We start from the raw sequence: 23380 nt of genomic DNA on the forward strand, positions 1-23380 counted from the left end.
ATATCACTACTTGAACTCTTAGAAACTCAAAGCAATACAAGAGTGAATACTGCCCATCTTCTTGTCTTAAAACTTACCCAGAGATGCTTCATGTTACTACAAAATTTTGGAGTACACCCTTCAGTGAGCCACGGACACTGTCAACTTATAGTCTTAAGTCTAGCTGTTCTTTATTCTTTAACTTAAAAAAAAATCATCTCAGGGCTAGAGAGATGGTTCAGTGGTTAAGAGCACTGTCTGCTCTTCTAGAAGTCCTGATTCCCAGCAACCACAGGGTGGCTCACAGCCATCTCCAATAGGATCTAATGTCCTCTTCTGGCATTCAGGGGTACATGCAGATAGCTAACAAAATCTTTTAAAAAAAATCTCAGCTGGTATTTGTCATAAGGACACTGGATGTATGCATTTAGTATTTAGGACCTTCGGTAACACAAATAACCACAATTCAAGTAAGTGCCACCTCTTTTCATTCTATCCTAACCACTTTGCTGTAAAGATTAGAAAATTAATGTTGCTAGTGACTACATTTCTCTTTGTAGCTCAGGAATCAAAGTGATGCTCTACTCATTAATATCACATACTTCCCAGAAGATGGTTTCAGCTAAGCATGGCAGCATACACATGTGATACTGGTTAAGAGGTTGACATCAGAAATTTCAAAGCTCAAGAATAGAGTGGGCCTAGACTATAGTGTAAGTTCAAGCACATTTTGAGTGAGCTAGTTAAGATCCAGTCTCAATATCCTGTCTGTTGGGTGTTGGGATTTGAACTCATGTCTGTGAAAGAAGATGCACTAAGCTGGGGGACAGTAGGGCAAACCTAGCCCTACTCTAGCCAGCCTAGCCTATAGAACAAGTTCCAAGCCAGCCAGAGTTACATGGTGAGGTCCAGTCTAGTTGATAAACAGACAAATAAATAGAATTTTAGAAGAAGCTAGCAAAATGGCTAATAAAATGCCAGGTGGTGGTGGTGGTGGTGGTGGTGGTGGTGGTGCACATCTTAATCCCAGTATTCAGGATGCAGAGGTAGGTATTCAGGATGCAGCCTGGTCAATATGGTGAATTCCAAGACAGCCAGGCCTACACAGAGAAATCTCTTCTTAAAAAAGCCAAAAGAGTAAGGACACTTGCCACCAAGCCAGATAACCCAAGTTCAATCTTCAAGACTCACATAGTAGAGAACTACTCACAAAATTGTCTACACATGTCACAGCATGGGTAAGCTTATATACATCTATACACATGAAAAAAAGTACATAAACAAATACAAAAAAAATTATAGAGAAAGAAAGGTAAAGAGCTCAGCAGTAGAACATTTCTCTAGCATAAACAAAAGCTGTAAGATCAATCCCCAGTACTTCCCCCCAAAAGAAAAATAAACTTGTGCATGTTTATGCCTGCAATCCTAGTACTCAGAAGGCTGAAGCAAGAAGGTCAGGTTCAAGCCAGCCTGAATAATACAACAGTAAGAGTTAAATGGCAGTATGCATGTTTAAAATGTGTATGAGGGCCTGGATATGATCTCTCTCTCTACCCTGCTACCAGTCTTCCTATTGCTCTCCTCTCCTCTCTCTCTCTCTCTCTCTCTCTCTCTCTCTCTCTCTCTCTCTCTCTCTCTCTCTCTCTCTCTCTCTCTCACAGACACAGAAAGGGGGACGGGGAATAACAATGGACTGAGAAGCCTAGAGATAATTCCTAGATTTTGGTTTTAAACCAGACAAGCCTGCTACTTTGTAACATGGTGGTAAAGCTAGTGCTAAAGTGGTGGCACAGGCCTGTTCTAATAACTGAGGAAGCTGAGAGGGGAAGTTCAGGGTTCAAGACCTGCCCTGGGTAACTCAGCAAGATACAATCTGGTTGTGTGTAGCTCCGTGGTTTAATTCTTGCTTAGCTTGTGCAACATTGTAGGTTCAATTCTCAGTTCATCCAGAACAAGGTGGGGGGCCTTCAGGAGAGGTGAGTTCTTTGGCATGGCTCAGTGAGTAAAGGAGTTAGATAAGCCGTTTGGTAGCAAACTGACTAACGGCTGATCTGAGATCTTTTCCACTACCCAGATGGTAGGAGATAACTCACTCCTGCAACTTGTGCTTTTACACACTTACACACTTACACACTTACACACACACACACATTTACCATTAAAAATGTAATGGAGCCTCCCCTCCACCCCAAACTTTATAAAGGGATTACTTTTTAAAACTATATACATAATACTTCAGCAGTCCGTAGGTTTATAATGTAATGTCAATTACTCTGGAACCTAGCATTTCTGCACTCACCTTTCTCCTGTCTCATTCTCATTAAGAAGAGCCACCGCATTTTGAGGATTCCAGTTTCCCAAGGCATCACAACTTCCACATATTGCAAAGACCTCTCCTAAAGAAATCAGAGCTGTTAGGCTTTTCAAAACAAGAAACTCTCCGGTTTTAGGAAGCAAGAAGAGCAGTTGCAGTTAGTTGACTTTAGTCTCCTTGAGTCTCAAGGCAAGACTCTATCACCTTAAGTTAGTTGGACTTATCCCTCCATACCAGAGGCAGCAAAAAGAGGTACAGAAATAAGCTTTATCTATTCAACTATTTATTAAGCAAGTAAAAAGCATTTGAGAAACAAGTGTGACCAGATAGGATCTCGTCACAGAAATTTCTAACTTCAAGAAATAAACACCAAAGAGGGGTTTTGTTTTTGTCTTTTATGTTTTGTATGCATATCTTACTATGTAGCTCCGGCTAACCTGGCACTATGCAAACCACGCTGACTTTGATTGAATTTATAGATCCACCTATTTCTACTTCCTGAGTCCTAACACTGAACTACTAAAAACATACTAGGAATTTTAGAAAAATATTGTTTGTTGGGGACTCTCCCACACCTTCCTCTGCTTCTCTATATCCCTTCTCATCTAGCCACAGCTATCAATCATTTCCTCTTTACTCCCTAAAACTGAGCGCCTTCCTATTTGTAAAGGTAGCTACTCTTAGCTCTGGTCAGTTCATCTGCCTGATGTCATCAGCTGCTAACTTAAACTGCCTGCTTACAATTCTCTCAAAAGAGTAGAACACAGGGGCAGTGGAAGCCTGAGGTCTGTAGCATGTGCAAAGCCTTGATTGTATTCTCTCCCTGTGTCTAATCCCAGCACTTGGGTATAGAATTATCATATAGAAATAATAGAATAAGAGGTTATTCAACCTGCTCTTCAACTTAGAGCTATTGCTACTCTCAAGTAACAGTATTCTTATTTACATTGATATGGATTACTGTATATCAACAGGTTTTAAGATTTTCATTGGTATAAATGTTTGTATATGTATATAAAATTTAAGATTTTGTTACAATATAATGTATGTTTCAACTTCCTTATAGGTATTACCCATACATTGCAAGGTTTAGTCCTTTTAATAGGTGTTATTGCAAACTATTAGGGATAAGAAATTCAAGTTAATGGTCAGTCAAATTCATAATCATGTCAGATATTAGTCTGGATTATCACAAAAATATACACCCTGGGCTGAACAGATAACTTGAGGCAGACATCTGCTTTTTCAGATATGCTATGAATAGACAGATGGTCTTCAAAAACCTCAGAGGTTCACAAAATACAGCAGTTAAAGATGTTTGTTTACTTATTCATTTTGGGTTTTTTTGTTTGTTTGGGTTTTTTTTTTTTTTTTTGTCTTTTGGATTTGGTCTTTTCTGTATAGCCCTGGCTGTCCTGGAATTCGCTCTGTTAACCAGGCTGGCCTCAAACTCAGAAATCCACCTGCCTCTTCCTCCCAAGTGCTGGGACTAAAGGCATGCACCACCACTGCCCGGCCCCAACTTTTTGAATGTAAAGCTTACCTAATAAGCTCTATAATTATTTCATAAATGTTTCTATTATATATGTTGTTTATTTTAAGAACCATTTTATTTAGAAAAGGGGGATTGTTGAGGTTTGGTCTGTTGCTTCATATTGTAAATGCTATGAGTAAATTTCTCCTTTTTAACAGCTTTTGTTGTGCTCCTTAATTTAAAACTATTGGTTAATATCTGTAGCCTACAGACGAGGTAGACGGAGCTTCAGAGCTTGGGTTCCCAGGCTTGGGGTCTGACAAGAGACCACTAGGGAAGAGAGGAAGGAAGAAGACACCATGGGGTTATGTGGAATGTAAGACTATGGTCATATCTCCCCCCAGCAGCCCAGGGAGAACATGGCAAGTTATATCTAAGGGTTAGTGACAGGGAAAGAGACATAATAGTATAGTGGGCTGATATCTGTCCAGGTCTAGTGCTATTAACACTAATTATAAAGGTTTTGTGTCTTATTTGGGAATGGAATGATCGATGGTGATAAAGAAACCCCCAAATAATTTTTACTACAACACTTGGGCGATAAGAGACCCTGTCCCAAAAAAAGAGTACAATATAGTCTGTAGTTTCTCCAGAAGGCTACGATAGGACTCAAGTGAGCAGCGAGAAGCTACTCATCAGCTAAGGGGCAATCATCATCTTTAGAATTCTACCTAGAATAAAGCTGTACTAGGTGTTTTGGAAGAACATAAAGCATGCACAAACACACTTGCTGTGTCAATTGTATGGTGGATGCTACAACAAACATGTTAGCTACACGAAATGAGTCAATCATTTATTACTTGAACACATTTACTCTACTCATCTGTACCAAGCTCTGTGCCAGGTTCAAGAAATCAGCATGAAGACATGAGCATGTTTTCATAAAGCTTATTAGCAGTTGTCACAAGGCAAATTTCTCATGTAATTAAAAAAAAAAAAACCTACAGAAACAGGGCCAGAACCTGAGGAAAATTCTCAGAGGCCTCTCACTGTTCTCACCTTGATAACAGTGAGAGTTAAAGGGCACAGATCCAGGCAAAGGAAAACAGGATTTGGAAAAAAAATTCTCAGGGCAGGAGAGATGGCTCAGCAGTTAAGAGCACTGACTGCTCTTTCAAAGATCCTGAGTTCAGCTCCCAGAAACCACATGGTGGCTCACAACCAACTGCAATGAGATCTGATGCCTTCTTCTGGTGTGTCTGAGGACAGCAATGGTGTACTCACAAAATCTTTAAAATAAAATTAAGAAAATTTTTAAGAAAAAAGAAAATTCTCAAAAGAGGAAATGGGCAGCAGATCTGCAGAACTACGGAACAGAAAGGCAGCCAATATAAGCAGAGCATAGCAAACAGGAAGACTCACCCAGGTGTGGTAGTGTTTGGTATAATATCTTACACCAATTATCATAGTACTTTAACAGGTAACAGAAATTCCCAAGTAGCAAATAAATCATTTTAGCCAAATATTTCAACTTCTTATAGTAGCAAACAAAATACCCATTTCTACCTGCAAAAGTCCAGTTTTCTTAACTGGCAGTAAAAGATATACCATCCATGAGGGGTGGGTACACTCTTGAATTTGCTATGCTCTAAGTATGTGTCTGACAGGCAAGACCAACAAGGCAATTCCATCTAAAATTTTCATTTGAAAACTGGACCCAAGAGGGAGTATGGTTGGAGCAACACATGTGCACAGGTGTGGACCAGCACATCCTTGGACTAGAAAATAAGCCATCAGGCTTCAGTTTGTATAGCTAGTACTACTGGCATCAGAATTTAAAATGAGTGGAGGTTTTCTGTGGCTAGCCAGGAATACAAAGTAAGACCCAGTCTTTTAAAAGAGGTAGTCAAGATAACATTTAAAAAGGCAAGGTCTTTATGGCATTTTGGAAAGAAAAGGCAAACACAGGATTGCACCAAATTGGCATGATCTGTGTGGCAGAAAAAAATTCAGGCTGCTGGATTTATTTTCCTTTTCTTTTTATTGAAAAGGGAGGCTAAAAACACTTTGATAAAATTAAAGATTTACATAGAAAATATTTCTGATAAAATTGTAGAAAAATGTAGAAAAACATGTTAGAATTGAAGATCATGGAAAATTTTATATAGATATAATAATAGTAGTTATAAAAGTATTCCTAAATTGAAAGTGGAATTATAGGTGGTGCACACCATTAATCCCAGCACTTGGGAGGCAGAGGCAGGTGGATTTCTAAGTTCGAGGCCAGCCTGGTCTACAGAGTGAGTTCCAGGACTGCCAGGCTACAGAGAAACCCTGTCTTGAGAAACACTAGAAAATAAAAAAATAAAAAGTGCAATTATAAACATTTTCTAATAAACTTGAAGATTTACATGGAAAATATTTCAGATAAAATTGACGAAATATATAGAAGAACATGTTAGAATTCTTCTATGTGCAGGATTCTTATATGTGGATGCCAATAAGAGCACAGGTATCCCCTGAAAAGCAAGTACACTGATGGACAGCTAGAATCCCCAAAGGACATTCCTGGGGCAGATATGATTTTTGCTGCGATAAAGGGAGAAGGTTCTGGAGAGATGGCTTAAGTTAAAGAGCACTGGATGCTCTTCAGATGCCCCAACTTAAAACTATAGGCATCCACACATCAGCTCACAACAATCCTAAGAAGATCCAATCATCTGAATTCTACAGAATACACACAGAAGCAGGCAGACAAAACACCTATACACATTGAGAGAAGGCTATCCAAATGATTAATTTTAACAACATCTGGCAAAGAAAAATGTCTACTTAACTTTAAAGAGCATTTTATAAAGTAAAGCTTTAGTTTACCTGGTAAAAGAGCTCCTCTTATTTCAAAAGTGACCTGAGAAGGTGTCATTCTGATGGAATTATTTTAGGATTTCTGCTAGGAAAGAAAAGAAAATTTTTTACTGACTGTATAAACAAAGTAAGTTATGTTAGCATTAGTACACAATGGAGTTAGGAGTGTAGTTCACATATAGTGCTTGTCTACCACACACAATGCCCTGGGTTCAACCTCTAGCACCACATAAACCTAGCATGGGGGCACTGACAGAACTTCAAAGTTATCCACACTATATAGTGAGTTGGAAACCAACTTGCAATGCATGAGTTGCTGTCCTAACCGAGAAAGCAATGAATCCAATGAAACAGAGGGTAACTCAGAGGGCAAATGCACTTGCCACCACACCTGATGACCCAAGTTCAATCCCCAGGTCTCAACAAAAGTGGAAATAAGCCAATTCCTGAGCATTGTCCTCTGACCTTTGTTGTCCACATATATACACTTAAACACATTTTAAAAATGTCATTGGTTTGGATGGTCGGTAGTAGCTCATGCCTATATGGGCAGCACTGGCTACAGAGCTAGTTCCAAGACATCCAGGGCTACAAAGAGAAATCTTGTTTCAAAACAATTTAATTGGTGCACACTTATAATCCCAGCTCTTAGAAAGCAGAGGTAAAAAAAAAAAGAAAGAAAGAAAGAAAAAGAAAAAAAGAAAAGAAAAGAAAAGAAGAGAAAAGAAAAGAAAAAGAAAAAAAGAAAGCAGAGGTAGCAGGATCTGAGTTCCAGGACAGCCAAGACTACATAGAGACCTTGTCTCAAACAAACAAGATATTTAATGACTTTGCACTTCTTTTATAAATTTCTTTTAACTTTTAAATTTTTCTTTGAAAATTTCAAATATTTATACAATTAGTTCATATCTACCTTACTCCAACTCTTCCTAGTGCATTTTCTCCCAACTCTATGCCTTCCTTCATCTTAAAAAGAAAAAGGTTAAAAAGGAAAAATAAAGGGACACAACCAAAACATTCAAGTAGTCATTTCAAACTCCTTATATACAACTGATTGCATTAAGTATCTAGTAAAACTCATGGTTTTGTTACAAATTTCACAAAAATCAAAGAATGTATGGACCAGAAGTATTGCAAAGCAAATGTGTCCAAACTTTTTACTTCTAAGGAGTCAGGATTCTCTTGGCACATACTTGCTCTTCTGATAAGCAGCTGTGCTAAGTCAGTATCTTTCTTAGCCAGGCCCAGGCGAGGATGAAAGCAAAAGAAAACCCCAGACAGAAAAAGCTCAAGTAGAGACTTCTAGTTGAATAACAGAAAAACAGGAACCTTCAGCTCAACTACAAAAACTAGCTTTGTTTAGCAACAAGGGTCCGAGAATCTATTTCTAATATACAACGTAACTGGCTACCCACACAAATCCTCTCTCAGGAATTTCAAATTTCTTTGTAGGACCAGCATATTAAAATTTAGTCTCAACTACAAACTATTACAAAACCTTGATCTGATGTTCTCATGGCCACAGTGCTCTTTCTAGTCATCAACATCATTCAAAATCATAGATATTCTGACTTCTAATCTCTTCTGACATAAGGAAGGAAACATTCTTCCTCACTTTACAGATTTTATTTTCAGAAATCCACACTTCTAACACTGAGATCCTTTGCCTTTTTTATTCATATTTTCTAATTTTTCTTCCCCACCTCCAGACTTAGCCAAGTATGTTTACTATAGCCTACCTTAAATAACCGAGGGATGATAGGAAATTACTTTTTTCTGACAGGGTTTCTCTGTGTAGCCCTGGCTGTCCTGGAACTCTGTCGACCAGGCTGGCCTTGAACTCAGAAATCTGCATGCCTCTGTCTCCCAAGTGATGGGATTAAAGGTGTACAAGATAATAACTAAGTCTAAACTAAGAACACATTCTTTATACCATGATACATTTTATATAACTACTCAAATGATTATTCAAAAAACACTTTTGTACAGGAATGTCCAGGTCTCTAAAAGAATACCAATCACACTTTTATTCAGCATTATGCCTCTTAATTTACCAGCTACATTTCATTTTATTTATGGATAGGGATGTTTATGTCATCTAGTGGGCAGAGGTCAATGGTATTGCTAACATCACACGGTGAGTCCATAAATAGGTCTGAGGTTCAAAAACCTGATCTATAACACCTAGAGGGGACTGGTAAGCAATGCTTAATATCTACAGACTATGGAGCCATTGTCACATTTACATCAATTAGAAGATGTAATGCTGAAATGTTATTTTATAAATGTGTAAAATGCTGAAAGTTATTTTATAAATGTATAGTATCTTATTTATATGTGTAAACAAATCAAGATTAATAATGTAATATAATGTTGTACTTGGACAAATAGTATTTGGCAAGTCTACTGGTTTTTGGTAAAAACTTGTTCATGAACAAAATAAATTATAAGATACCTTATTTGATTTTCTGTGTCTAAGAGTAAACCATATCTATTCATGTACACACACCCTGAGCTTGTACTAGAACTGTTAAAAAAATCCCTTACATAAAAAGTTGTAGATTAGCCTACTATATCAATACTTCAATAGTTCTTTTAGAATAGCTGACAAAACCTTGAGTATAACACTGAGCCTACAAATAAATACTTTCTAATAAGTAAAATGGTTTGCTGAGATACTGCAACCTTCCATATAAAAGATCCAAATTATAACAAGAAAGTCCTAAATCTAACAAAAACAGTTTAAAGTTACTGAATGAATGAATTTAAGTTTTGTTTTGTTTGAGACAGGGTTTCTCTTTGTAGACCAGGCTAGTCTCAAACTCAGAGATCTTCTTGACTGAGCCTCTGGGAGTAGAGGTACCCACCACCACTATCCAACATACTGAATTAATTTTAAGAGACAGACTAAACTCATAACTCAGCCACACCACTGAATAACCAACTACAATTTCTCTTTGTGTTTTGAGAAAAGAAGTAAGGCAGGGAGGAACGGAGGAACAAGGTATACATGTGAAGGTCAGAGGGCAACTTGCAGGAGGAGTTGGTTCTCTGCTACCTTGATCCTGGGGATCAAACTGAGGCTCTGAGCAGTGAGGCCGTCAGGCTTTTCAGCAAGCTTTTGCCGAGTCTAGCCAGCCTGTCAATCTTACACTGTAATCTGAACTTTCACCCAGTATTTACAATTCTAAACTAAGGGCAATCTCATCTACAAGACTTCAGTGGTGGTATTCAGCTACTACTCATCAATTGGCTATAACCAATCCAATCAATGTAAGTGATGTGACATGTAATTATTTCCATATACTCACACCAACAGTGAATACAAAATTATCTCTAGACATCTACTGCATTAGACAACCAGGAAGAGTCTGGATATTTAATAAAAGAGAAAACAGCCAAGTTGTGAGATAGCAGTGACAACTCAGCAGCGACTACACAGAGACACACATGGAAACACAACAGCCCAGAAGACAAGCATCGTCACCCACTTGAACTGTCAAAAGTCAGCAGTCTCAATTCCTACCACTCAAAAATGTAGTTCCGTAACAAGCAGAAGCCTGAGAAGCCACTGGACTGGCAGCTTACTTGACCATGGACAGAGGCCAAAATGTTGGTGCAGGACTGAAGCGTACAGCTTCGGCACCCATTGCCTCCAGAACAGCAGTGATGGTGTTTCAGAAAGTACCTGTTCTACTGAGAATCTCAAAGTTTTTACATGTCTACCTTTATTTCTTCTGCTAAACAAACAAAAATATCCCAACTTGGATGAAGGTGGTCTTTCAGATACACATAAGAGTAAAAATGCTAGTCACTGCATACCCAGCTAAGACAGCTAACCAGCTCACCTATTCCCTTACTACGTTTGTCATTTTGGCTCTGGTAAATTTTTCCCAATGCATCCTCCAATTTGTACTGTCTAAAGATATATATACTACACAGTACTTTCAGCTGAATTTGATTTTTTGGATTTGGGGTTTATGTTTTTTGTTTTTTTTTTTTTTGTTTTTGTTTTTTGTTTTTGGTTTTTTGAGACAGACAGGGTTTCTCTGTATAGCCCTGGCTGTCCTGGAACTCACTCTGTAGACCAGGCTGGCCTCAAACTCTAGAAATCCGCCTGCCTCTGCCTCCCAGAGTGCTGGGATTACAAGCGTGCGACACCACTGCCCAACTTCAGCTGAATTTGAGCAGTTGATTTAACTTAATTTGCTTACTTATTTTTGAGGCTGGATCTCACTTCAACACCCTGGCTAGCTTTGACTGATCTGTCTGTCTGTCTGTCTCCACCTCTTAAGTGCCTGGGTAAGGAAAAAAAGTGTGCACTGCTACCTGGCTCTGGCCCATTTGAACTTTGTTGAAAGACTCAAAGGAGTTTTTAAATACCTCCCAATGTAACTTACTGACATCAAAACTTTTCACAGTTCCTCCTGGCAAAATAAAATTTATTCTTTTTTGCTGAACGTTTAACAGTGGACCTAGCTAGTTTATCAGCTTGGGAAACATACTGGAGATTTAATAACCAAAGGTTACAGCTTAATTTACAGCTTACTTTACAGCTTAACTGAAGGTGGGAATTTTTAGCTAAATCATGTATTTCTGGCCAAAAAGAATATCTGTGTTTTCCTTTAAAACTTTTCAAAGAAAGAAAAACAAAAAACAAACAAACAAACAAAAAAAAAACGCTTGTTTCTAAATCTCTTCGACCTTTCCTAGATTCTAGCAGTTTTGATCCTCAGAATATCCTATAATCAAGAAACGGGTTAGGTGGCCCCACTGATGTATGCCCATGTTCGTGGGGGGATCATTATAGCCCTATTTCTTAGAACCTCCATATACTTCCAGCCAATATTTAATCAAACATATGCAGACAAGAATGGTTTTTTTCATTAAGCAAGGGCTAATGGAGAGTTCTTAAGCCAAATTAACGTTTTCAGCTTTAGACATGCAGTGGGCTTTTTCCAAATGCTTTTCCTTTCATGTTGTATTATTTTCATATGTATTGATCACACGTTTTTATTATATACAGTTATTATATAGTTGACTCACCCAACTTTTTATACACACCAAATATTACTTAGTTTTTCTTCTGTGTTTACCAATTCTCTGTGTTTACCAAATTTCCTGCATCTTTCTTTGCAAATTTAAATTGTTTAGAACACTGACTTCCCTTAGTTTGAAGCCTTTGCATGAAGTTTACCACTTTTATTTTGTGCTGTTTGTTTTCTAGAACATTGAGCAATCGGGAGGTGGGGAGGGAAGGCTGACAGCTTGTATTTATTTTTTCCTTATTGTGTTAGAAATGTAACAGCAGCTTGAAGGGCAGAGTTAAGTGGGCAGGAGCCCCAGAGAGGCAGGGCACAGGAGTAGAGTGGGGGACACGAGACACGAGACCCAATCATGCTGCCTGCATAGTCAGAGAATCCTTAGAAACCCGCAAACTCCAGGCTTCCCCGCAACCCCTCGCGCTTCTGGCCAGACCAGGCAGAAGAAGCAGCACGGGGGCAGCCACTGTCCCCAAGCCGGCAACGCCAAGAGGACCGCAGCCCTAAAACGTCACCGAGGGCACCGACGAGGAGCTACACAAAGCCCTGGGTTCTCCCCACCCGACTGCACTGTCACCCGGAGTTTCTTTTGCGGGCACTCATTTTTAGGCAGCTGTCAAAACCGCGCGAGTCACCAGTGCCTTCGCGGGGTGACTGAGGGGGCGCCGAGGAAGGGAGGCACGGAGGGTGGGCTTCGGCTCCGGCTCCGCCGTTTTCTTTGTTCCCCTATTCTCCGCCCGGTATTCCGTGGCTGTCCTGGGTCACGCCGCTCAATGGGACCGCAGCCGCGCGTGGCAGCCGGGGCTCCAGCCGCACCGCGGCTCCGGAACACCAGGCCGCCCGCCCGCCCCTCCGCGTGAGCGCCCGCCCGCCTGCCCGCCCGCACCGCCGGCCCCCCTCACCTGCCGCGCCGCGCCGCGCCGAGAGCCTGGGCCACGGCAGACGAAGCCGAGCGTCAGCGCCTCGCCAGCGCTCCCTTAGGTGGCCCGAGGCAGCAAGGAGCCCAGCTACAAGGAGCCTCTCAAACCGGTTTCAGCTGCCCTAGACTAAACTGCCAGAACCTCCCCACGGGGCGGGGACGAAGGGCGGCGGGGCGGGGCCTGACGTCACGCCCGGTCCAGTCCTGGCCAATCGGCGGCCGCGCGCCGGGTCGGGGGGGCGGGTTCCGCGTTCCTGGAAGGCCGGCCCAGAGACCTGAGGTGGCCTAAGCACTTTAGCCAGCCTGGCCCTGGTCAGCTGAGGTATTGCAGGTCAAGGTGGTGCACCTGTCATCCCAGTGTTGGGGAGGTTGTGCCAGACAAGTGGACCTCGAGTTCGAGGCCATCCTAGGCTATAAAGTGAGATCCTGTCTCAAGATGAGGGAGCCTGATGTTTTCTGGAAACTTGTTTTAATCACTAAATCCTTAAAGTTGAACAAGGGCACCGGGATAGCTCAGTGGATAAAGGCATTGACCACCAAATTTGAAGATCTGAGTTCACCCCAGAACCCACATGGTGAAAGACCAGACTCGTTTTGACTTCTAGAAGCCTGCTGTCATAAACCCCAAATTAATCAATAAATAAGTCAATAAATAAATAAAACCAGAGACTCTCCTTCTCTAGAATTCTGTTTTCTAAAACCATCCTTCCTCCTCTTCTTCCTTCTCTATCTCCATCTCTCTGTTTTCCTCCAAACCTAAACCAGCCCAAGATCAACCACCAGGTAACTTCTAATATAATGTTATGTAATCGGGCTCCACTTAAACTGAGACAGTGCACATCAAGCTGAATCTCCTTTTCCTATTGAAGGTCCACAGTTGCACATCTGCTAATTGCTTGGCAAGGACTTCATTTCTCTAGGTTAGTCATGCTTCAGGGATGGTTTTTCAAGAGTCCACTTCCTTTGAATGTTTGTAGTAGATCTATTCTTCTATAATCACCATTTATTTAGTCAAACTACCATTTGTGGATATTTATGGTTTGGGATGGTAGATCATGCCCCTCCCTAAATCCTCTTGAAATATCAAAAGGACCTGTGCGCCTGACACAGTTCTATATAATCCCAGAATCTCCGAGGTTAAGTCAAAGTTAATATGAGTTGGAGGCTTGCTTAATGGGTACTAGACCAGCAAGAGGTACAGTACAAGACATTGTCCCAAACCAGTAATAAAAGCACACTGACCCAATGTATCCTTGAGTTCCACATTGGCAGATTCAAGCAATCACAGGGTAAAAAACGCATTTGTACTAACCATAGCCTTAAGCCTAGCTGGGGGGAAAAAAGCATAAATGAGATGGGGGGAATTTAAAGATAAAGGCATATGCTGGGTGGGAAAGATAGCTCAGTAGTTAAGAGTACTTGTTTTTGCAGAGGACTTGGAACTGGTTCCCAGCACCTACATGGTAGCTGACAACCTTCCATAACTTCAGTGTAGAGACACCAATGTCCTCTTCTGTCCCCCAAGGGCACACCAGACCCACATGTGGTACACACATACACATACATATATAACACACACACACATGCACACACACACACACACACACTAAACTTAAAATACCCCTAAAGTGGGTATGCACTGGTTATATGAAGGTAGTATATTAATCATGTAAGAAACCTGAGCATTTTGGAATCCTAGTTGAGACCTGTCACCAACCCCCTATAAATTCTGAGGGCTAACTTGAATCCACATTTGAAGGATGGCCTAGGGCCAGAAACAGAGAGATGTCTACAAGATAACTAGCTAGTAACAAGAAAGCATTTACAGAGAAACAAACCTGAATCCTTGAAGGTCAAGAAGGGAAGTGTTTTTTATATGCATACCTAGAAACTTTGAGAGCACCCCTCCTACCAGTCCTGGGCTAGTTCTTCTATCATAGATCCTAACACAGAGCTTGGCAGTGTGTTCCCTCCTCTGGCTCCTGCTCTGTGCGTGGGATGTTATAATTCCTCAAACACATCTTTAATGAGATTAATCTGAGAATTTACTTTTTTATTACCAGAAGGGCACTGAGTACTATTTCACAGAAACACTTAACATGTGCCATCTTACTGGGCTCTGAGATGTATTCTCAATTGTCTAGGATAAGCACAGGATCTTGCTTTGTACATTTTTAAATGTGTTCATGGGAAAGGGTCTCAGTTTAAGAGCTCGGCCTGGGTTTGTGTTCTGCCTGTTGCCATCTGTGACATTATGAATATAAATTTTCAGCAAAAGATTCATTGCTACTAATGGATTTTGACAGAGAATTCCAGGGAGCCCACTTACTTTCTTAATTTTAAATTTCCTAGAGGTAAAGTTAGGCTGTTTGTGCTAAAACTATTCCAGTTTTGGTCTACTGAAATTAGTTTTACTTGATTCAATTTCTCATATGTATTTTAACACACACAATTACTTAACGGTGATGCTTTTTATGAAAACAAACCACTAGTTATTGCTCCCACCATTGTTAGTGTCCTTTTGTGGGCACTATTTTGCTATATTTAATATTACAAGTCTGTACTTTTGTTAAAAATGTTTCTTTGGGTATGTGTGTATAGTTTGTTTGTTTTTTCTCCCTTGGTAGTTACTGCTTTTATCAGCTTTCTTTTGACCACATTTTTCCCTAGAAGTATTACAGCTTAGATAAAAGACTGATATGCATCTTCTGTCCCACAGTCTACTTTAGAGGCATTATCAGCATCTTTATCATTCTCCATCAACAGTTGTGTGGTTTGTGTACTTCGTGGTGGCCCAAAGAGTCCTAAATCATAGCCTGCACTCTGTAACGCATCGTGTAAGTCATGGCCTCTTGAACTTCCACTTATGACCTCTCTCTACTTGAGAGCTCTACAAGGCCTTGTGTACATAGGTATAGGAAAAAGGTGAGCAGGTTCTGCCAATATGTAGGGGAGGTGAGGAGTCAGGCCAAACACTCCCACTTCCAAGGAGCCACCTGCCTATGACTGTCCTCTAGGAAGGTCTATTTCCCCTCAAACTGAGCCAAACTGTCCCTCCTTCCTAAAATAAAATAAAACAGGTATACAAAAACATCTCTCAAAGTAGCACTTTGTTATTCATATGGTCTTACTATTTATTAAAGACAAATGAAAAAATTTTACATAGATTTTAATCTTGAGCTGAGCATACTTTAATACTTTTAATCTCAGCACTCCAGAGGCAGGAGAAGGCAGCCTGGCCTACATAGAAAATTCCAGGATAGCCAGGACTATATTTGAAAAACAATCAAACCCAAAGAATTCAATCTTGCCCAGGCCTGATAGCACAATCCTAGCTACTTGGGAGGTTGAGGCAGGAGGATAACAAGTTTGAAGACTGCCAGGGCTATAAATAAGCAGGACATCGAGTCCCCTTGTCTCTGAAGACCTCAGGAGACACAGCTTAGTGGTGGAGTGCTTTCCGGACACATGCAAAGCCTTAGGTTCAACTCCCAGTACCATGAATAAATTACCCAAGCAAAGCTTGTCTGATTCTGAGACTACAGAATAGAGAATACCTGAACATCTCTCAGAGTTTATTGATGTTTTAATTTTATAATTGCCAATCTGAGAACACTTTTCTTAGCATGTATATATGTGTGATGTGTGTGAGATGTGTGGGGGAGTGTACGTAGTACATTAAGTTCTCTCTGCTACTAAACTGTGTACTAAGCCAGGCAGCAGTGGCGCACACCTATAATCCCAGAACTCGGGAGGCAGAGATAGGCGGATTTCTGAGTTCGAGGTCAGCCTGGTCTACAAAATGAGTTCCAGGACAGCCAGGGTTACACAGAGAAAGCCTGTCTCAAAAAAACCAAAAAAACTAAACTGTGTGCTCCAGGCTGGCTGACCATAAATTTCTCTGTCATTTTTCTCTCACCTCCTGTCTCTCCTCAGGATTACAGATGCCAACTATACATCTGGCTTTAACAAAACAAAAAACATGAGTGCTGGAAGTCAAATCAGGGTTACCAGGCTCGTGCAAGACCATGGATACACCACCCTCACCCCCCAATATGGTTAGATTTGGTGGCACGCTCCTGTAGTCCCGGAACCTGAGAGGTCGTGGCCAAGGATCAGAAACTCAAGGTCATTACTGGCTACTAAGGTGTTCAAGGCTGACACAGGTTATAGGATATCTTGTCTCAGAAAAAAAAAAAATGTTACAGTTCAGCCGTAGTGTTGCTTCACATGCATCAGGCCCTGGTTTCAGTCCCCAGCTCTTTTGGGGCAAATAGTTCCTTAATGATTCAACAGTTGACTAGCTATCATTTTATTTTATGGAAAGTACTGATAACTTCCCACAAAATGAGCTCCTGTTTTCAGAATAGATCCACCTGTGAACAAAAGAACTCTTAAGAGTGCTGTTACCATGCACTGGGTTTAAATACCCAGTTGCCAACTGCAGCCTGGCAGCCAGCCAAAGCGAGCTGGGACTGGACCCAGGGAGGCAGAACTTCTTGGCAGACTCGGTGCATTAATTATGTGCATGTTTTTGATGAGAAGATTAGAGGCCGTGTTTCTGCGCTCTGCCTACTCCTGACTTGCAGATTCACACCCCTCCTTTATTATTCCACCTATAAAACATAAATGGGAGTGAGAGAAGACAGGGCAGGAGTTTCTCTGCCATATCTGCAGCTGGACCCTCCTAGAGTCAGTCTGCCAGGGCAGGAACTAGGACAAGACCATTACTCCCAGCACCAGGCCTGGACATAGCAGCTATCTATACACCGAAAACAGTAAAAAGCTCAGTGGTGTGCGTGAATTCTGGCTGTCATTATTTTATTATTGATGTTAAAATAATGAAATAATGGTGTCTTGTCTTTCTTTCTTTTTTTTTTTCTTTTTGTTAGTCCCTTGAGACAGGGTCTCACTATGAACCTTGACTAACCCAGAATTTGCTATGTAGAGCCGACTGGATGGAATTCATGGTGAGTCTGCCTCTACCCCATCAGTGCTGAGATTAAAGGCTTGCTCTGGTTCATTCCCAGATTTGATCAGAAATAGTGGCATATACGTGTAAGCCTAGAACTTGAGAGGTGGTGGCCAAGAATCAGATATTCAAGGCCATTCTTGGTTAAGAAGGTGTTCGAGGTTCCAGGCCAATGAAAGTTATAGGAGATCTTGTCTCAGGAAAAAAAATGTGTGTGTGTGTGTGTGTGTGTGTGTGTGTGTATGTATGTATGTATGTTTGTGCTCTCATGAGCTTGTGTTTATAAATGCATGGCTCCACTCAACACAGACCTCCACTACGCTGTGGGAAATTTCCCACTGTCCTGATCATGTATTCCATACTTCCTGCTTGACCTCACCAGTCCAAGCTTAAGGAAACAAATTCCTGCTTGTCATTGTACTGATGAATTAAAGGGAACTGCACCTTTAGACTGTGTCAACACCTCTGCTCTGTTCCTTATTGCATTTTTCCTCCTACAGACCAAACTAAGTCCCTCTTCAAGAACCACAGAAAGTGGAGATTACCTAAACCTCTAAGATTTATCAATGTTAACAATCAATTCATGTGACTATAAAAGTGTGACATAAAAAATGAACTCTAGCCGGGCAGTGGCGGTGCACACCTATAATCCCAGCACTCTGGGAGGCAGAGGCAGGCGGATTTCTGAGTTAGAGGCCAGCCTGGTCTACAGAGTGAGTTCCAGGACAGCCAGAACTATACAGAGAAACCCTGTCTCTAAAAATCAAAAAACAAAAACAAAAAACAAAACAAACAAAAAAACTAACCAGGAAGTGGTGGTAAATGCCTTTTATCCCAGCACTTTGGAGGCAGAGGTAGGCAGATTTCTGAGTTCGAGGCCAGCCTGGTCCACAGAGTTCCAGGACTACACAGAGAAACCCTGTCTCAAAAACAACAACAACAACAAAAAAAAAAAACAGCAACAACAAAAAAACTCTAGGGGCTGGAGAGACCAACTGCTCTTCCAGGGGTCCTGAGTTCAATTCCCAGCAACCACATGGTAGCTTCTAACCATCTGTAATGGGATCTGGTACTCTCTTCTGGTGTGTCTGAAGAGAGCAACAGTGTACTCACATAAAATCAATAAAATCTAAGAAAAACACAGCTTCATTCCTTTAATACAAAAATTATACTTAGGATTTGTGTTTAGAAGATTAGTGTGTATATATATTCAGGGAAGCCAAAATCAGAAATGGAAACCGAGCAAGGGGTGGTGCCTGTAATCTCAGCACTCAGCAGTGGAAGCAGGAGAATAGCCACAAATTCAAGGGCAGCCAAGGCTACAAAATTACATATTCTATCTTAAAAAAAAACAACAGACAGACAGAAAGAAAAAGATTAAATTGAACACAAGCGGGCAGTGGCATACGCCTGTAATCCCAGCGCTCTGGGAGGCAGAGGCAGGCAGATTTCTGAGTTCAAGGCCAGCCTGGTCTACAGAGTGAGTTCCAGGACAGCCAGGGCTATACAGAGAAACCCTGTCTCGAAAACAACAACAACAAAGCAAAACAAAAGAACAACACTGGGCATGAAGGTGCATACCTTTAATCCTAGCACTCCGGGAGCAGAGGCAGGTTGATCTCTGAGTACAGGGTTCAAGGCCAGCTGCACTACTTATCAATGTCCCAGCCAGTCAAGGCCACACAGAGAGAAGGTTTTCTAAAAAGCCAAGCAACTCAGACCCTCAACACACTAAGGCTCAGCCAGGTCCAGCCTCCTCCAGGACTGTGCCTTCCACCTCTCATTTAAAATCTGACTGCAGCAATTCCTCTGTGCTCCGTATGCAAAGGACTTATCTACTCTAAACTGTACTGTGCCTCTGTGGTTCCAGCAGGCTGGCTCGTTGCTTGCTTCCAGTAATTTCCTTTTTTACACTCCTGATGTAATTTGATGCTGAGGAGGGAGAGGAGGAAGTGAAGTGAATATTTATCCCTTATTTCTGCTGCTGTACTCCCTGCAAGAGAAGTCCCATGGTCCTTTCTGCAGTCCTTCAGGGAGCATCCTATAAACTGGACTTGGAAGTACATCTGCACTTTCTATTAACTTATTTTTCTCTCCTGTCCCCTACTCACACACACACAAAAAAAAAATAGATACCACTGTGTCCCTATGTGTCCCAGCATGGCTATTAAATGCCCAGAGCCTTGGCTTGTAACTCTCTCCAGCAAGCAGATGAAATGGTATGGCCAGTGAAATCTGGCTTGTCACCAAGCCTGAGAACCTGGGCTGAACCATCAGACTCACCTGGAGGAAGGAGAGAACTCACCCCCAGAAACTGTCCTCGAACTTCCACGCAGCCCCCATGTTTATGCACTTACACATGCATGTATACAAAATTTTTCATGAAGGATTAATTTTTGATTTTATGTGCATGGGTGTTTTGCCTGAATGTATGTCTGTATACTACATGTGTACCTGGTGCCTGTAGAAGCCAGAAAAGAATCAGCTCCCCCAAAACTGGAGTTATGGACTGCTGTGAACCCTCACATGGGTGCTGGGAATTTACCTGGGTCCTCTTGAAGAACCCCTAACTGTAGAGCCCTCTCCCCAGCCCCTTAAATAACATTTCCTAAAGTTGGAAAGCAAAAGTGTGTTTCATTGACTGAGAAAGTCCTTCATAACTCAGAGTACGCAACAAAAGAATTCTGCACTAAGTTCATTAGCAGTTAAGAACCTCCTATAATTTTTCCTGATTGACTAGTATTTCCTACAAAGTTCAGGCCAACAAAAAACCAAAACTTGCTGTGTAACCTGGCCTGGCTTCAGTCTCCTGGTAATCAATCCTCCTACCTCAGCTCCCACATGTTAGATTTCCTGTGTGGTTCTTCTGTCTTTCAGATGGAGAACAGCTGCAAACTAGGCGTCTTGTGGACCTCACTCATCCTCCCAAGCACCCTTGAGATGGTGTTAGCGCTCCACTCAGAAACAAAGAGCCAGGTAAATAAATACTTAGCTGACTCTGCATGGGTGCCTTGCTTTAGATGAATTGCTCATTCTCTTCTGATTTTTTTTTTTTTTTGATCTACAAAACCAAGATAGTATCTGTCTTCTCAAATGTTTGTTTGTTTATTTGGTTTTGGTTTTTGGGTTCTCCATGTAGCCCAGCCTGTTCCTGGAATTCACTCTGTAGACCAGGCTGACCTTGAACTCCCCTGCCTCTGCCTCCCAAGTGCTGGGATTAAAGGCGTGCACCACCCCTGCCCGGCTAAGTACTCAGTTTAGTAGCCCAGAACTCTGTCTTATCAAATGTAGAATCAAAAAAGAATGCCCAGACTGAAGTTCTTGCATAAAGCCCCGGGACGAGAGGGGGGGGGGAATGTTTATTTACAAGTGTTAAATACAATTATAGAACACTCTTGAGCAATGGATTTCTGGAGTTTGCTTACTTAGGTGCCGGACTGGATGCACTTCCTCCAACCTCAAATTCACTCTTTCAGTTTGAGAATATTAGCATTGACCTCAGTGAGGGTGGGGACCCAGGAAATACTACAGATTAGGGCCTTTCTTCCTGAAGAGTCTGTTCTTCAGTAGGGTCTCCACACTTCCTAGACTAAGGGACTGCATAAAATTCAGATTTTTTTCTTTTGAGTTATGCACTGATTCATAACTTGGCTCTGCATGTTATGAGGCCTGTTTTCCCCAGCTCTCATACAAAATAATTCCAATGATGGAAAAAACAGCCCTTCTCACTTTACAGCTGTTTCAGTCTGATTAGGAAAACACAATTTACTATAGACAATACATCTGGATGTTGATTCAAACTTTTAAACACCCACATTGCAGAGGAGGCAAAACTCTGTGTGCTGCTTATTGCTGTCCCAAAGGACCCACATTGACAGCTCTTACCATGACTTTGGCATTGCTATCCCTTGTAGTGGCTTCTTATTAGCCAGGCAGTATTTCTTAAGGATGTTTTTGTAAGAATGGTTGATATAGAGACATTAAGATATTCTACTAGAACATAGCAGTATTAGCCAACATTATTTCAGTGCATGACATCCAACCCCTTCAACCATCCATTTGGTGAAGTTCAACCCTATAAGGGCCAAAAGGTAAAAATCCTACTACGGCAGCACACACTACAATCCTCCAGCCCCTTTCATTGCCATCCCTCCAGTAGTTGGAGCCTATACCCTTCAATGTTGTAAGTCTAATTGAAGCAAAAATAGATTATGGTGTATGACCAGTCATATAATTAGCCATGTGATTAAAAGGATCAGCTCATCTCTACCATATTAACTAGGATAACAAGCCAGACTTCTGTAACAAGTACCTCGTGCTCAGTGGTTTAAAACTAAAGAAATGAGAGTTATCAGTTCTAGAGACAGGAGGTTCAAAGTCACCGGCAGGTGAGCCTTGGAGGACTCTAAGAGAACCTCTGTACCAGGCCTGAGACTTGGTTTCAGATGTTGCCAGCAGTTTGGGGCATTCTTTGATTTGTAAAGTGTCACTTCAGTCTCTGCCTGACCTTTAGCCGCTTTCTTATGCATTTGCCCTTATGATTTCTTCCCCAACTGTGTGTCTGTTTCTTCCTTTTCTATAAAGATATCAGCCATACAGAATTGTGGTCCACACTAAAGGCCTAACTTTAACTCGGTTACATCTGCAAGGACCCAATTTCCAGATAACAGCACATTCACAGGTATGGGAGTTGGGACTCAAACGGAATGTCATTCAACCCACAGCAGATACTAAGGGGTCCTCAGTAAAAGCTGTACATTTGAAGGGGAGGTTGTAAATAATCAAATCCACCATGAGGAGGCACAGGACACCCCTGGTGTGGAAAGCCCTGAAAGCTGGCTTGCACCGCAGTGCTGGAGGTGGCTCACACATTCCCCTTTTATTGTTCACCTGAGTGATGTTCTTTTTCCATATTATAAAACCACTGGGCCTTGCCATTCCCTGCCATTCCAGGAGAAGAGGTTTGTCTTGATTCCTGTTTCAGAGTCTATGTATTAGGCAGGGTTTTCTAGAGTCACATAACTCATAGAAGGCCTCTATATATTAAAGGAAACTATTGGAATGACTTACAGTCTGCAGTCCAACGAAGCCAACAATGTGCAGCCGTGGATGAGAAATCCAAGAACCAAGGTGTTTCAGCTGACCTTCTGTATAAGCTGGAATCTTGAAGAAGTAGGTTCCAACAGAAGTGCTGGCAAGGAAATACAAGGAGAAGAATGAGTCTTCCTCGCCCTTCCAATGTCCTTATGTAGGCCTCCTGCAGAAGATGTGACCCAGATTAAAGGTGTGTACCACCACCTGGATCTTCTGCCCCAGGCTGGCCTTGAACTCAGAGATCTACTTGTCCTTGTCTTCTGGCATTAAAGACCTGTGCCACCTTACCTGGGCCTGAGCTTTTCCTGGACACTATGCCTCAATAGCCAGATCAAACACGTGTCTTCTAGCTGCAAGATCTGGATCACAGGTGTGCCCTCGATTTCTGGATTGTAGTTCATTCCAGATATAGTCAAGTTGAAAACTGGGAATAACTGTCACAGTCTGTTATGCCGGGGAAGGCATAGCGGAAGCAGAGGATCTGAAGCAGGGCTGAGGTAGAGGACTGTTCCTCTGTCTGGGAAGCCAAGGAAACTAGAGAAGAGATAGCAGTAGCCATAACCTACACAGGCCCACTCCCAGGCCCCAGCCAGTCTCCATGCCTAAGAAGCTGCATCATTCCAAACTTCTGTCAGAGACCTGAACCTTCACAACACAGGGCTGTAGGGAACATTTCAGATTCAGAACATATCAGTCTTTGACTAAAAGAATAACTTCCCAA

At 41.6% G+C, this 23380-nt stretch overlaps 1 protein-coding gene across 2 annotated transcripts in view; it reads right to left on the reverse strand.

Moving 5' to 3' along the window:
- Gpcpd1 (glycerophosphocholine phosphodiesterase 1) overlaps positions 1-12737 on the reverse strand; it is a 48303-nt gene extending 35566 nt beyond the window's left edge. Inside the window, exons 1-3 of one of the 2 annotated variants that reach the window (XM_052183700.1) lie at positions 12577-12737; positions 6642-6714; positions 2279-2375 (exon numbers count right to left, since the gene is read on the reverse strand). In XM_052183700.1, the coding sequence (XP_052039660.1) occupies positions 2279-2375; positions 6642-6690 (146 nt within the window). In that variant the 5' untranslated portion in view covers positions 6691-6714; positions 12577-12737. Of the gene's footprint in view, positions 1-2278; positions 2376-6641; positions 6718-12576 lie in introns of both variants that reach the window. The other variant, XM_052183701.1, reaches the window with a different exon arrangement.
- Positions 12738-23380: the final 10643 nt, after the last annotated feature.

Source organism: Apodemus sylvaticus, chromosome 5, assembly GCF_947179515.1.
Source record: "Apodemus sylvaticus chromosome 5, mApoSyl1.1, whole genome shotgun sequence".
NCBI lineage: Eukaryota > Metazoa > Chordata > Mammalia > Rodentia > Muridae > Apodemus > Apodemus sylvaticus.